Source organism: Dreissena polymorpha, chromosome 1, assembly GCF_020536995.1.
Source record: "Dreissena polymorpha isolate Duluth1 chromosome 1, UMN_Dpol_1.0, whole genome shotgun sequence".
NCBI lineage: Eukaryota > Metazoa > Mollusca > Bivalvia > Myida > Dreissenidae > Dreissena > Dreissena polymorpha.
In genome coordinates this window covers 66351538-66367052 of record NC_068355.1, presented here as the reverse complement: position 1 = coordinate 66367052, position 15515 = coordinate 66351538, and the positions used below count along the sequence as shown (strand labels likewise).

Genomic DNA, 15515 nt, shown 5'->3' with positions numbered 1-15515 from the left:
CATGAGTTCAAGATTGTGAATATGATTCACATTGTTCATGACTAAAGTACATAAAGACACATACCGGTAAATGATAGTATATTAAATAGCGAGCATGGCTTTTAGTGACAATAACACTTGAGTGTGTTTTAGAGATAGATACAAATACATATGTCTTGCTTATAATGAGCACAAATGTTATACGTACACAAATACTTGAAACCTGAAACTTGCTAATTTGATGAAACACCTATATATATAATTATATAAATCAAAATGTGTTTACAAAACATATACTTGTACATACAATTGATATTAAAAAAAATAAAGATTGATAGATATTACTCTTATGAAGCATTAATCAAAGTATAATAATGGAAAATAGTTTGATAAATAAAAATGTAGAAAGAAACTTCAGCAAGGTTTTGGCATCATAAAGACACGGTTTTTCATTAATTGAAGGATACGTGAAAGGATATTTCTGTTCTCTGGCTCGGGCTGTGGGATTCCGCAGCTACCCGTCACCTTTACGGACACTCGTTGGGTATAACCTTATGTGAACTATTGTGACTACAAGTCACAAATAGACTGACCCGATGTGACTACAAGACAAAACTTGAAGGTTAAAATTACAGTGTGACTATAAGACACACCACACCACATACAAATAATATATATATATATGAATATGAAGCTTTTATAATATTAAAATTACTTATAGTTTTTAGTAGTTACAGACTTTACAAGGATATGTTAATGAAAATATTACAACCAAATAATTGCCATAAAGAAAACATTAACAAAAATAGCACAACAAAACACATCACAAGAATTTTAAAATACACACGTTGACCATATAAAGGAGGTATGGTAATATAGACTAAAATGAAAGGGTGTTTTATTGTTTATTTCATAAAAACGTGATGACATGTGTTAATGTGACAGTGGGAACCCCAGCTAAACTGATATAACAAATGTGTCGTAAATATTCATAAAGTATAAGCCCAGGCTGAACTTAAAATTAAATAAGCCAATAATAAATATACAAGATGTATAGAGCTGACCCGAATTGATCATCATTCTTAAAAAGGCAGAAAAATAATAATTTAAACAGCCAGAACTTAAAGTCAGGCACAAATGTTAACACGATATTTGAATACTTATCTGAACAGAATCAGTATGACTGATACAGGGCAGCGACAACTGTGTAGCTGACCAGCATAAAAAAGTGACTGGCGATATGCGCTTATTACGCTGTGGGCGTCGCCATCTTGGAAACCTTTCACGGTAGACTGCGTAAACGTCGCAAAGTTTTCTGCACACGGCACTGATAAGCATGTATACTCGTTCAACTGCCCTTTAAACTTAGTATCACACGGGATAACACCATTGGTGTAAGTCTTCGTACAACGAGAGATGATCCTTCACATCAACGGAATGAAACGGCATCATATCATATTAAAATTAATCCTTGGAAGTATCGCTTAAAAGCGTTATTGTTAATTTCGACCATATTGGATTGCCACGTTAGTCTAGAAGGATCCAAAGGGCCACAATGGCCAACACTGTGACCCCACACTGAGGTTATACACAAGTAATTAAATATAAGGCTTGAACCAATATAATGTGCAACCATTAAGAAATCGTAAAATGACATAAAATCTTTTATGTGTGCATAAAATATTATAAAATTAAATGTCTACATCAAAGCAAAAAGTTAACATAGAACACAAATAAAATAATTTGATTCTACTGGGGCTCGAACCTTGGGCCTCTAATATGTGAAGCGAGCGTGTAGCCACTACACTACGGAACCGCTTGAAAAATCACCTTCTAACTAAGATATTAATAAGTGACTGTAGTGTAACGGTTATCATTAAAGCAATAAACCGTGAAATCGCTGTTGTCTTGTAAAATTGAAGAAAATACGCGTTAACCAAAACTCGAACAGCAAAAGTCTGCGCTATTGTTAGAAAAAACACAAAATAAATATAGTTTGATTATGTTTTGTTTTTATACAAAACCAGAAAGTTTCACCAGTTCGCGTATTTGCCTGGGCCCTGTGATCTTTTATTATTTCCCAGTCCCTGTCACAGGTGGAAGTAACGTACCCTGGATAGTATTTTTTATTTTTTTTATTTTTTTTTGGAGCCCAATATATTAAAGGGATCTTTTCACGCTTTGGTAAATTGACAAAATTGAAAAAAGTTGTTTCAGATCCGCAAATTTTCGTTTTAGTTTTGATATTTGTAAGGAAACAGTAATACTGAACATTAACCATGCTCTTATATAGCCATTATATGCATCTTTTGACGATTTTAAAACCTAAAAATTATAAAGCGTTGCAACGCGAAACGATTGAATAATTTGGAGAGTTCTGTTTTTGTCGTTAAATTTTGTTAAACTACGAAGATTGCTTATATAACGTATAAAATACGTCAAGAATGTGTACTCGGCGGAATAGCTCAGTAGGCTAAAGCGTTTTTACTTCAGGACTCTGGCAGGACTCCAGGGGTCACTGGTTCGAAACCTGCTCCGGGCAATGTTCTTTTCCTTTTTTAAATTTTATTCTTGATTTTTTACTGGTGCTTTTACGATCCAATGATTATATTTATCAATATAAAGCATTTAATGAATAAGTTAAAAAATGCCAAAATCTGTGAAAAGGCCCCTTTCAAATAAATATATAAAATCATGTTTAATGAGAAAAAAAATGACAAAGAGCCATGAAAAAAAATCCCCACCCTCTGATATTGGAATCGTTATGATTCCAATATCAGAGGGTGGGGATTTTTTTTCATGGCTCTTTGTCAATTTTTTCTCATTAAACATGATTTTATATATTTATTTGAATACATTGGGCTCCTAAAAATATATATATGAAAAATACTATCCTGGGTACGTTACTTCCACCTGTGGTCCCTGTGATCAGTTATTAACTAAAAGAAATAGCTTTTCATTATTGGCAATAAATGTTGTAGTTAAAGTAATAGGCACAAATGCAGTACTTACCGGTATTTACACTAATTTACACAAAAAAATCACCACTATGCAAGATATTCTGACAACAAAAATATATCCATTGATCCGTAAAATAACTTCTCCCATAAGCGAAAAATAAACGTATTACATACGAGTCGCCGCACTTCAGTGCGACGCCAATTAATGGTTTGGCTTTACAATATCATCGTTAACAATCCATATTACTTTTTTTCTTGTAACTCCAGCATGGAGGAAAACTAAAATAAACATTGAAGATGCTAGTCTTCTTATCCATGATTGGTTAAATTATGTCTTGATGTGCACATGACTTTTATAATGTATTGTTCTAAACCAATAAATATGTTTAAACTAACCTTGTTGTGGGACGCTTTAAGCTAAAACGTTTAATTTCGGCGCCGAATGTTACACTGATCCGTATTTGGCACAAGTACATAACTTGAAAAAACTTGAAAAAAACTAGCAACAACAAACAAAAGTTATAAAATAGGTTGATTGGAGGACCATAATGTTATAATAACATAGGATGGCATCTGGAAATTCGAGTAATCCATCTAATAATATGCAGGCTCACGGAAACGATCACAATACAGTAGAGGTACATGATTCGAATATACTATCCAATGTTATAATATTCGGATAATACTTTTTGGATAGTCTTGTTCGGTATGTGTAGTTGCAATATTAGAACTCCCAGCTAATGACCCTCCAGGACGCTGGGAGTTGCAACTGGTTACGGCATTTTTTATGTCAAGTCTCCCGCCTGGAATCTGGGTGGTTCTTTAATCAATAAGATTAGCAACAAACAATTTTCTGGCATAAATATTCACAAACGTATCACATACATATATATCACCAATACGCAAAATTACAGGGCTTTTTTTCCTTCTTTGAAACTGCCCGTGGACGGATATTTTGACATTAAGACACCCACAATTCACAAATGTAACATGGACGCAATTTTTTTACAAGAAAACAGACTTTTTGTGCTCAAAACTGTCAACAACAGACATTTCACAATTTAAATAAGTTTCGTTTCACAGTTTTTCATTGCGATTTTGCAATTTTTGTTTATAAATCGTTTAAATGGTGTCGTTTCAATTGATTACAATCGTGAATGGATTAAAATGTTAAAACCAGTGTATATTTGTTTACGCGCGGCCGATCAACCTCACTATTATCCAAACAAAATTGCGTCGCGCAACTCGCGGTACTATGCAAAAATGATAAAAAACACACCAACTAATCCAGATTAATTGAAATTTGCGATAACCATAAAAAAGCTGAATACTTCTAGAGAAGGGTAAGTGTTTTATTATGAATTATTAAAACGGACATGGATTAAATTATGAGAAAAGTAATTCGTTTGCAATTATTGTAAATATTGGTTCAAAAAAAGTCTAATTGTGATCCATTCACATGAACATGTTCAACAGTTTCATTATTATAATGTTCTGGGAACGATTTATTTTAATTACGATACCAACAATTTCTTAAATGAAAGTAGGTTTGTCACTCGATATACTATATTTCGGATATGTTAAATTTCGGACATCTAAAGAAAGTGATATTTATGTGTTGATTTGTTGTTGATAGTTTGTAAAAATAAGTTTTGTGTTATTTCAGACAACAAGAATGAATGGTGGCAAGTATCCTGGGCCTTTCTGTCAAGAAATGGATGTGAAGATTCAGCGATTTTTTTTGTCCAATACCCGTACCGGTCCAATTGGGAAAAATTGAGCTGTGAAAATCTGAAAATTGGGAAAAAATCGAGTCGTGAAACGCTCAAATTGGGAAATTGGTGTATTTGATTTAATGGTCCCAAATCCTTTAAAATTGATTCTAAGTGTTTTCAAGCTGTCAATATTATATTTACCTAGGTTCAAATCACAGGTGGTTAGCGTGTTGCTATGATATTGCCCAGTTCAATAAGTGATTAGCCTCCCCTGATGAGTTGTCGTTCTTAAATTGATTCAACTTCCGGTTAGCAAAGAATTCCAAGATAGCGACGAACAATGAAGTAGAGTGTGACATAGTTTTTGAACGGTTATCAGTGCGTGAATTACGATTATATCTGAAAGATCGAGGCGAAAATGTATCAGGAAATCGACCTGAATTGATCAAAAGAGCCAGGGGGCTCTTGAAATTAGGAAAGAGGACGCTAAAAGAGATTGAAATCTCGGACAACGTAGATCATGATGTTCGTCAATGTCAATTATTTACAACGCCGCTCGGAGAGAAATTACCCACACCGTCGGATATAAAAGAATTCTGGGATGAGAATTTAGATAAAGTTCCAAATTTTCGTAAAGAGGACTTGTATAACTATTTGGTATAAAGCAAATCAAGGACTCATGACAAGGAAAATAGGAATGCCAAGCGTCAATTGAAAGCGGCTGTGTTTTACGAAGACAGACACCAGATTACCCCAGAGTGTTCACATTGCTATGTCCGAGCAAAGGTTATACCATCCCTTCCAACAGACAATAAGAAAAAAGATTACGATGCTTGGGTCTGTCTGGCTAAGATGTCAGGAATGGTTCATGCTGCTGGCTGCAACTGCACTGCTGGGTAAGAACTAGGATAGAGTAAGAGTTAGACTATCAGATTCATGTAAAAACCATTAAGATTCGAAAACATATATATACCCATGTAGTTTGCATAAAATATATCTTTGTTACACATTGCTTTAAACAGTTAAAAGTTTTATGAAACAACTTACAACATACATGTACATGTAGATGCGAACTATATTTATTTGAAACTTTAATATAACCTGAGATATATTGTTTTAAATGCAACTATCTGGCCACTGACGTTTACATGTGATGATTTAATTTTTTCAATTGACAAGAGTTAGAGAAAAGTAAGAAATTGATAATAAATATTATGTTTAATTTCATTTCAGAGAGGGCGAATCATGCAACCATGTGGCAGCGCTGCTATATGCATTAGTTGACATTACAGATAAACAGAAAGATGGAACAGGAGCATCAACCTCAAAACCATGTAAGTGGAATAGGCCTCGGAAACGAAAACTCAGTCCTCAGAAGTCGCAAAACATTCCTTTCAAAAAAATTAAATATGAAGAAAAGACTACTGAACGTGAACCCAAACACAAGCAACAACTGAATACATGTACAATGGACTGTGTAAAACCGCTGAATCTTCATTTGCTATGTCTTAAATTAAAGAGCTGTGCCCCGAATGCAGCATTGCTGCTAAGTATGGAGACTGGAAAAGAAATTGTGCAACAAGCAGAGGATTTAAAACTTCCAAATTTGCATACAGTCCCATATATGTATCGTGACAGTGTAAGCATAGAGAACCCAGTCTGTAAAGAAGTGTTCCGAAACCATATGCAGAGCTCCAGATAAGGTTTTGTGAAATTCTTAAATTACTACCAGATTTTCAAAAAGAATTCTTAACTCTGAAATTTTATTCTTATTGTTACTTAGTTTTGGAAAATAATTCTTATTTTTTATAAATGACCTAAAAATAAATAATAATGGTTATTTTCATGCAAAAAAAATAAAATAAACATACTAGCAACTTTATTTATACGAGTTCAACAGTGTCTTCAGTAGTATACAATTTTATTTTTCAAATACCTTCATATTCCCAAACTGTGCTTAGATTGCATGGCTTAGATGAATTTTTACATATTTCACAATTAAAACGGGTCTCCCCTTCAATCTTTTCAACGATTAGCCACGGGACTTGTCCCTTCCACTCGTTCAATGTTTTTGTTTGTGTTTAAATTTGAATCCGTCGTGTCACGTTTTTGTTTAGCTTTTCCGACTGTGTCGAAAACTGAACATACAACATCGTATAAGATCATTTCTATAATTTCTTACTAAACATTTAACTTCGGCTCACTTTGCGTACAATATGTTAAAAGCGTCTTTTTTGGACGCTTTGCAGTTTTTTAGGACGCTCTCTGGGCGCCGCCATTAATTGTTTTTTGACAGATAGACTGTATACGCCGCTTTTATTGGAAAAAAAAGCGCTTTGTTTAACAAACCCGATAACCATTCTATATAAGCACCACAAAGATCTTTAATACGCGAAAAGAACTCAATAAAAATCGATACGAACCGATGTAAAAATAATATTCGTAACTTGATTTTGTAATTCTTTATGGTAAAACAAGATTTTAAAATAAATACGTAACGGACTTGAAAATAATTCGTTATTACGAAAATACGACCCTTATCTGGAGCTCTGCATATGTCATCATTACATATAACAAGCGAGGACTGTGTACGAATAGAAAAAATGACAAAAGGTCAAAGCAAGAACGACACATGGATGGAAGCTAGGATAGGGCGCATTACAAGTTCTATGTTTGGGACTGTATTCAAGAAGAGAGTGGATACAAAACCTGATACTATCATAAAGAACATCATGAACTATTCTTCATTTGATACTGAAGCTACAAGGTGGGGGAGAAACCATGAAGCAGCAGCACGTCGAGTTTACCAGAATATCATTCAGACATCACATCCTGGATTGAAGGTTTTTGGATCTGGACTTGTTATTAATGTAGATCACCCACATTTAGGGACAAGTCGTGATGGTGTTGTGGACTGTTGTGAGAAATGCCAGGACAGGTGTGGTGTTTTGGAAATTAAATGTCCATACAAACATAGGAATGCTTCTGTTTATGAGGCCTGTCAAGACAAATCCTTTTGTTGTTCTGTGCACAAAGGAAAGATTTCATTAAAAAAGACACATTCTTTCTATTACCAAATCCAAGGTCAGATGGCATTGACTGGACGACATTGGTGTGACTTCTTTGTTTGGACATTGAAAGGACATTATGTTGAAAGAATTCCCTTTGATGCTAGTTTCTGGAAAGAAATGTCATCAAAGTTGAATTTGTTTTACGAACACTATGTTGTTCCAGAATTCTTTACGGAGCGTATTAAACGCAGAAAGGAACTTGTGTGAATGGATTCTTCGACCAATAATGTGAATATTCAAACTGTGCGAATGGATTGATTCATTCATTGAATTCATATTGCTTGTGACACTAAGAGTTGAATTTGATAAAAGACAGTAAATAAGACAATTGATCATTCATTCTTCATATGTCATTTGAATATATTGGGGTCCATTTATTAAATATATTCTGATTTCTATGTATGTTTTCAACACATAATGTGTTGTTGTTTAGATTTTGTTTTTAAATGCTGGAAATAAAAGTTGGTATGTCCTAATGTGTGCTTTTATCTTGCGTGAATACAACATTCATCTTAATATCATAAGGTTTTAACCTTTAGCATACACAGATGGCCAAATAAAAAAAAGTATGTGTTACACGCAGGTTTTGCAAGGTTAAGTCTTGAAATGTAGCATTCCATAAAAGCACTTATAATAATTTAAGTTAAACTCATAACAAAAATCCCAGCTTAGCACAGATATCTTTAATTGCATGAAACACATAACTTTTTGTTAGAGCCTAATCACAAAATATCCAAAGAATGGTACTTGTATCTTTATTCATTATCAATGCAAGCAACAAAAAATAAATTAACAAAACATATATAGCGCGTTAAATATTCAAACACACAATGAAATGTTGCGAAATATCACAAGCATGATTAGAATACTTCTTTAACCCTTTCCCACTCAGAAGCGAAGATAAAATCGCTATGTGCAAACAGCAAAATACCAGAACAGCCTGCGAGTAACTCACTGTCTGTTCAGGTTTTATGCTGTTTGCTGCTCATCAGTATCTAATGGTTGAAAATGAAGACTTGAAAACTTGAATCTAGTAAGAAAGGTCTTTAACCCTTTGCATGCTGGGAAATTTTTTGTCTGCTAAAATGTTGTCTGCTGAATTTCTAAAATTAGCATTTTCTTCGATTGTTTTTTAAAGAATACTATCAGAATAGCAAACAGTTTGGATCCAGATGAGACGCCAAGTCTGTGGCGTCTCAATCACGATCCAAACTGTTTGCAAAGGCCTTCAAAATTCGGTTCCCGCACTGAAAGGGTTAATTAAATGTAACTTTCTAAGGGAATACAAATGCGTCAAAATATGTATCTATTAAAGTGGTAAAGGGTTAATTCATTTTTTTTTAAATTTGATAAAACTTATGATTTTACAACCAATTATTTTGAATAATCATTGTTTTATTGTCTTAAGGGGATATCAACAGCTAGAAACTGTATTTTATTTTCTGAAAGTAATACATTTAAAAAAAACTCGATAAGATTTAATTGAGTGTTGTTCCTTGATTTTTATTAATTGTGTTCGTTTTTGACTACTTGCTGTTACACTGTTGATATGCTCCTTAAAGTTTTCACACAATTCAGAATTTAATCCCTTGGAACATCCCTTCATTAAGAACTAAATCAAAGAATTAAAAGACTTGCAATAGTAAAACAAGTGTTTATGAACTTTTTAACTGTGTCAAAGCATTTAAGTCATTGAATGCAGATTTTTACACATGCCATTACAGAATTTCTCATTTGGTGATCCTGTATCAAGGGAGGGTGAACATTTGACAAGGCAGCACATATCTTGAGTATATGCGATGCTTGTCTTGACATTGTAATCGGCATAACCCCTTGAAGTATGCGGAAATTCTTTAATCTTTCCATGGCATGTTCCACATCTATGCGAAGATTGGCAATTCTTCTTGTTTCTTCCACCTGTCGGCGATTAAAGCGCTGAAATTTCATGGGTGGAATTATTAGGTGTAGCCCCCTTGGGGTTGTCAAGTCCGATATTAAGAATCCTTTGTCCGCCATAACTGCATCTCCAGCCTCACAGAGTTCCAGCAGACCACTTTGAATAGTGATTTGTTTGTCACTTATACCACCACTCCACAAATCTGATACAAATGTTATCACACCAGTGGGACTAATTCCTATTAAGGCCTTCCATGTCATGTGTGATTTGAAGTGTGAGTACAGTAATGTTTTGGCAGCCAATGATTGTGGATTTTGCGTGTAAAATTCTGTACAGTCTATTATTACTCTACAGTTTGGGTACTTCTTAAATTTAGCTGGCATATTCTCTCTTATAAATCTTCTAGATATCCATGGTATCATTGATGCCAATTTCACACTTACATGTAGATACATGATCCACTGCTTATTAATGTTTCTGCAGGTTGCTTTTGAAATGCGGAATCTGTAGGCCAAGTCTTCTAAAAGCAAACCAAGTCGCAAGCGCATCAGAACTAGCAAAAATTCATCCACCAGTCGAAGCGTTCTAGGCCATCCCTTGTTCTCCCCATTTCCTGATCGGTTGGTTCTTTCCTCTGCATCGTCCAGTTCGCTAAATATTGCATCGAAAGCTGCCTTGTTTGGCAAGCCGGTGTAAAGCATACACATGTCGTCACTTACAATGTCTTCAGCTACCAATTCCGGTTTGTTGCACTGAATCCCAATGTCTTTTTCAATACTACAGTTATTCATATCAGTCTGTGAAGATGTGTCACATGTCAGTTTTTGGAACAATGATAAGCTGAGATCTGTCTGTGTAGCCATGTCACACATGATCCAATCAGTTTGTATAAGCTTTGGAAGAGTCTGTGTCACAGTACATGTTTCCTTCACAGAACTAGTTATATAGTCATGCATTTGAACTGACACATGCTCTGACACAAAACAGGAGTTCAGGGAAGTGTTTTCATAGCAATCACTATCCCGGCTATCTTCGTTTTCTTGCAGGATTGCAGATGCCTCTGTTGTGTAACTTTCTTCCTCAACCTAAAAATATAAATATAAGTAAAAAAATAAATTTCATGCTTAGAATTTCAAAAAAGCATTCAATATTAATGTATCTTTATTTCTTCAATGTGTTGAATGTCAAATTATTCTTAGTTCATGTGTGATTTATACCAGAACTTAATGAAAACACATAATGCTTACAGTGCAGCGGAACAAAATACATAGTAAATTTTGTTATCCTAGTGTTCCATCTATTTTTTAACACTTGCAAAAGCAAAAAGCATGTTACTGGTGTCGGTTTTATACACACTGCGGCCAATCTTACTTGTGACCCTTTTGGTCTGCCCCCTTTTTAAAAAAGCAATAACATTTAAAAAGAGTATTAAACTAGCAAAACCTTTTTTAAATGATTAAGATTTTGATTCAGAAATTTTGAAAATTATTCTAAACAGAACTATTTAAAGAGAGATTATACAATTTTTATATGTGTTAAATTGTAATATATTGATACAAATATGTTATAATAACACACAATAGGCAAGAAAATGATACATTAAAGAAGAATTTCATAAAATGCAGCAAATACAAAATAATGCCCCAAGCCGATTGCGACGAAAATATTTTGTAGATATTTTCCTACAATAACCGAAGCATTTGTCTTTTTAGTTAGTGTTCGTGTGTCGTATGAATCGATATCGCTGCAAGAATTTTAAATGAACTGTTAAACTAAATTTAGATTCACATTGTACATGCATGATATACATGCTGGCCAATTTGCCTGTACAGTTGTTTTCGATTTCAGAATTAAACATCTACCTTATTTCGCATTTTTGACACATGTTATTCTTATCTTATATTTTAATTTAAATTCAAAAATGTGTATAATAAGTTTTTTACACATTTCATATAAATTCATGAATATTTGACAAAATAGTTTAGTCCCTATTTTTTTCAAACATAACATATCTTTGTTTTTAAATTTCCAAATAATTACATAATTTATTGAAATAAAGCCGGTTTCTCATAGAATGCATTTTTTGATAGACATAGTCCCTTTAATAACCATCAGTCTGGTCACTGAAAGTAAAAACAATTTGAAGAATAAGAATTCACATACCTCCGATGTTTTAAAGATCTTCTGCTTGTTGATACTGGGAATTTGGTTCTTGCTGTTGTAGACCCCATCGACAAAATGTGCTGAACACAGCCGATCGTTCTTGATCTTCAAAACGAAGCCAGTGCTGACAGTTTTCAGTCTTTTGATCCATAGTTTTCTCACTTTTTCGTCGGCTGGAAATCTATGCAACCTCACTTGTTTCCCATCTACTAATTTTCCCCGAAAATTACTGCAAATACAGCAGTAATTCCGTTTCTTCTCGGTTGATTTGTGTTCTAGATTCGATAAGTCGTCCATTGCGCAATAATTTGCTAACCACCGGAAATTGATGATTTATCTCCTCAGCGAAGAGCAGTAAAGGGGGGTAATTTTCAGGGGCGGTAACAACAGTTATTGAACTGGCTAATTAATTAGTGAAAACATCATTTTGAATGATAAATAATTTCACAATCAAATATATATATAACAAGGTATGCAACTCAAAATCACCCCAAAACGGGGTGCATCGCTTTGAACAGCCATATCTTCATCAATTGTGCAGCGATTTTCACGATCTTGGTCTTATTCAACGCAGAAATGAATTTCCTTTCTGGAACTGTATATGTCCTGCAATATTTTTACAAATGCTGGTTCAACTTTTAAGAAATAATACGATACACAACTCGCATGACCCAGTTGACAATGATCATGCAGTCTTTATGAATGAAATCTCCAGTTGTAAAGACACACCTCCACATTGGACCAATGAAATCACTCGTTTGTTTAAAATGTCAGTAAGTTGAAATGTATGTAAACAAAGGTTTCAAACAGCGCTAGACAGTAGTTAGTCTTGATGCATAATGTAACGACAAGAACGGTAATAATATTTTTTCATACGTTTTATTGAATTATGGTATCGAGGTACATGAACTTTGGAGGGAAGATGCCCTTTACTCTGTGAAGATTTCAGTCTTAAAGACTGCATGATCATTGTCAATTGGGTCATGCGAGTTGTGTATCGTGTTATTTCTTAAAAGTTGACCCAGCATTTGTAAAAATATTGCAAGACATATACAGTTCCAGAAAGGAAATTCATTTCTGCGTTGAATAAGACCAAGATCGTGAAAATCGCTGCACTATTGAAGAAGATATGGCTGTTCAAAGCGATGCACCCCGTTTTGGGGTGATTTTGAGTTGCATACCTTGTTATATATATATTTGATAGTAATTTTTTTTCATAAAATTTAATTTTTCATTATAATATGATTATTTATCATTCAAAATGATGTTTCCACTAATTAATATCATAGCCACACGCTAACCACGTGTGGTTCAAACCATAGAGCTGCACAGGGAAACTAACAAAATGTTGCATTTTCCAAAAAAAATAAATATTTGTTTAACCTTAAATTGGGAATTTTTTTTGCCGCAATTGGGAAATTTGTAGTTTTTTCGTAATTGGGAAAGTGCCGTTTACTGGTACTTTATAAAGAAGGAAAAAAATCGCTGCAGATTATTCATTTCATTGAACCTTATTCATTTCATTTAACCTGTAAGTCAACCCCCACAGCTGACAGAAAACCTTCTAACAATAGGTGTTGTTTTAAAATTTGTGAAATTTGATAATAAGCAGAAGTTGATTTATAATTATACATATGTACAAATGACCAAATGTAACTTTTAAATAATTTGAATTTAGATGCTTTATTTTTAACCAGGTTTTTAACCAGGTTTTCCGAAGGAAAAAACTGGTTATTAGATTGGCGAATGCGGGCGGGCTGGCTGGCGGGCGGGCGGAACAAGCTTGTCCGGGCCATAACTTTGTCGTTCATTGTGAGATTTTAAAATCATTTGGCACATTTGTTAACCATCATTAGACGGTATGTCGCGCGAAAAAATTACGTCAATATATCCCAGGTCAAGGTCACACTTTGAGTTCAAAGGTAAAAAATAGCCATAAATGAGCTTGTCTGGGCTATAACTATGTCATTCATTATGAGATTTTAAAATCATTTGGCACATTTGTTCACCATCATGGGACAGTGTGTCGCACGAAAGAATCACGTCAATATCTCCAATGTCAAGGTCGCCATGACTAAAAATAGATTTATTTTAAAACAAACTTACAAAGGGGGTTAATTTTGTTTGTTCATTTAAAAAGTTCAGTTTGAGTTGTCTCCCTTTATCAGATTTTTTTTCACAATGAAAACCTGGTTTTGTGACAATTTTGTCCCTTGTCTTATGTTTGATTTATTTTTCCTTTTAGATGATATACATTTGTGTGATACTAGGTTTATATATAAATAATTCTGGAACATTTATGCAGCATACTCAGCGTTTTCATTAGGATTTTTTGTAGCAGGCTTTTGAGTTATTTGAGGAGGCCAACTTGTGCGAGCACCGAAGGTGCGAGTTGCTAGGGGGTCCGGGGGCATGCTCCTCTGAATTTTTGTTAAATAAAGGTGCCAAATCATGGCCTCTGAGCGATTTTGGGCACATACTGTACATGATTTTGCTCATTTAAAATAAGAGGATATTTATGTGAATGGCAAAGAAAACATAAAGTCCTCAGTTTACATCAACTCTGCAATTATCAAGATTTTAATTAAAACAGATATAAATGTATAAAAAAAACATTAAAAAGGTAACACCAATTCGACTTTTAATAATTAATTTTACAAATAAAACAGAGTTTGATGTAATTCTAATCTGATTCTGGGTCATATTCCTTTGATGCCAGGTTAAGTTTTTGTATGGCTATATCGACAGCTGTCTTAATCAGGCTCAGACCATCATTCCCCTCAGTAACATCGGTTTGGTCCCCAGCATCCACAAGTGTAAGAACTGGTGCTGATGCTGAGGCCCTTGGCTGCTTCGGGGGAATCTTCCGCCTCTATTTTATGTCAAGCCACAGCTTGACTGCTGAAATAATCAATATGGAAATGTAGCATGTTTTTTTTAGATTGAATTTTACTTTTGAACTTAAATTCAGATTAAATTTTACTTTTGAACTTTATTTGTTTTTAAAGAAGAGTATAAATGGCCCATTTACTATAGAAGACAATGTGCAAGACCATGGATGACATTAATATTTTGTCAGAAGCCCTCTGGAAAAGATGCATAAAAATTGGGCATAGGTTCTCCTAGCATAGCAATTTTAAGAAAGATTTGACAGTTGCAGATTTCCCCCCCCCCCCCCCCAAAAAATCGAGCATAGGTTGCCCCAGCTTAGGCAATCGTAGGATTTAAATATGTCGCAGAGGAAGCTTCTTTTGGTCAATATTTTCCAATACAAATTTGGACATAGCTAAACATTTCAGTGCCAATCTAATATAATTAGCAAACTCCAGCCTTAATCATGACAATATCAGGAGAGTTTGGGGCTCGAGATTTTCATTTATCCTAATGAAAGACTCTTCTCCTGTAAAATGTGGTTATAAATAAATCCACTTACCATTCGGAGGTTAAAAACTCTGCGGAGAAACCAAACATCGGCATGATCGGAACCATCAACGAAATTTGTCGAAAATAAAACCGAAATGTAACAGGAAAGTGCATTCATCCGGAGGTGCCGGTAAATGATAAACGTTAACAAAACTGGAACAAAATAACTTCAACAGCGAACTATCGTTCTTACTCGAAACACAAAAGAAAAAGTCATTTTTTTATATTTTTTTAGACATGTTGACATTGTCAATTCGTGACCTTTAATCAAAGTCTTACACTCATGTTTCCCGCTTCGCGATTGGAC

At 34.2% G+C, this 15515-nt stretch overlaps 1 protein-coding gene across 3 annotated transcripts in view; it reads left to right on the top strand.

Annotated features, from left to right (window-relative positions):
- Nucleotides 1-3423: 3423 nt before the first annotated feature.
- LOC127833134 (E3 ubiquitin-protein ligase TRIM37-like) overlaps nt 3424-15515 on the top strand; it is a 101677-nt gene continuing 89585 nt past the window's right edge. For all 3 annotated transcript variants that reach the window (XM_052358371.1, XM_052358369.1, XM_052358370.1), the window contains exon 1: nt 3424-3577. In XM_052358371.1, coding sequence (XP_052214331.1) covers nt 3506-3577 — 72 coding nt within the window. In that variant the 5' untranslated portion in view covers nt 3424-3505. The remainder of the gene's footprint in view (nt 3578-15515) is intronic.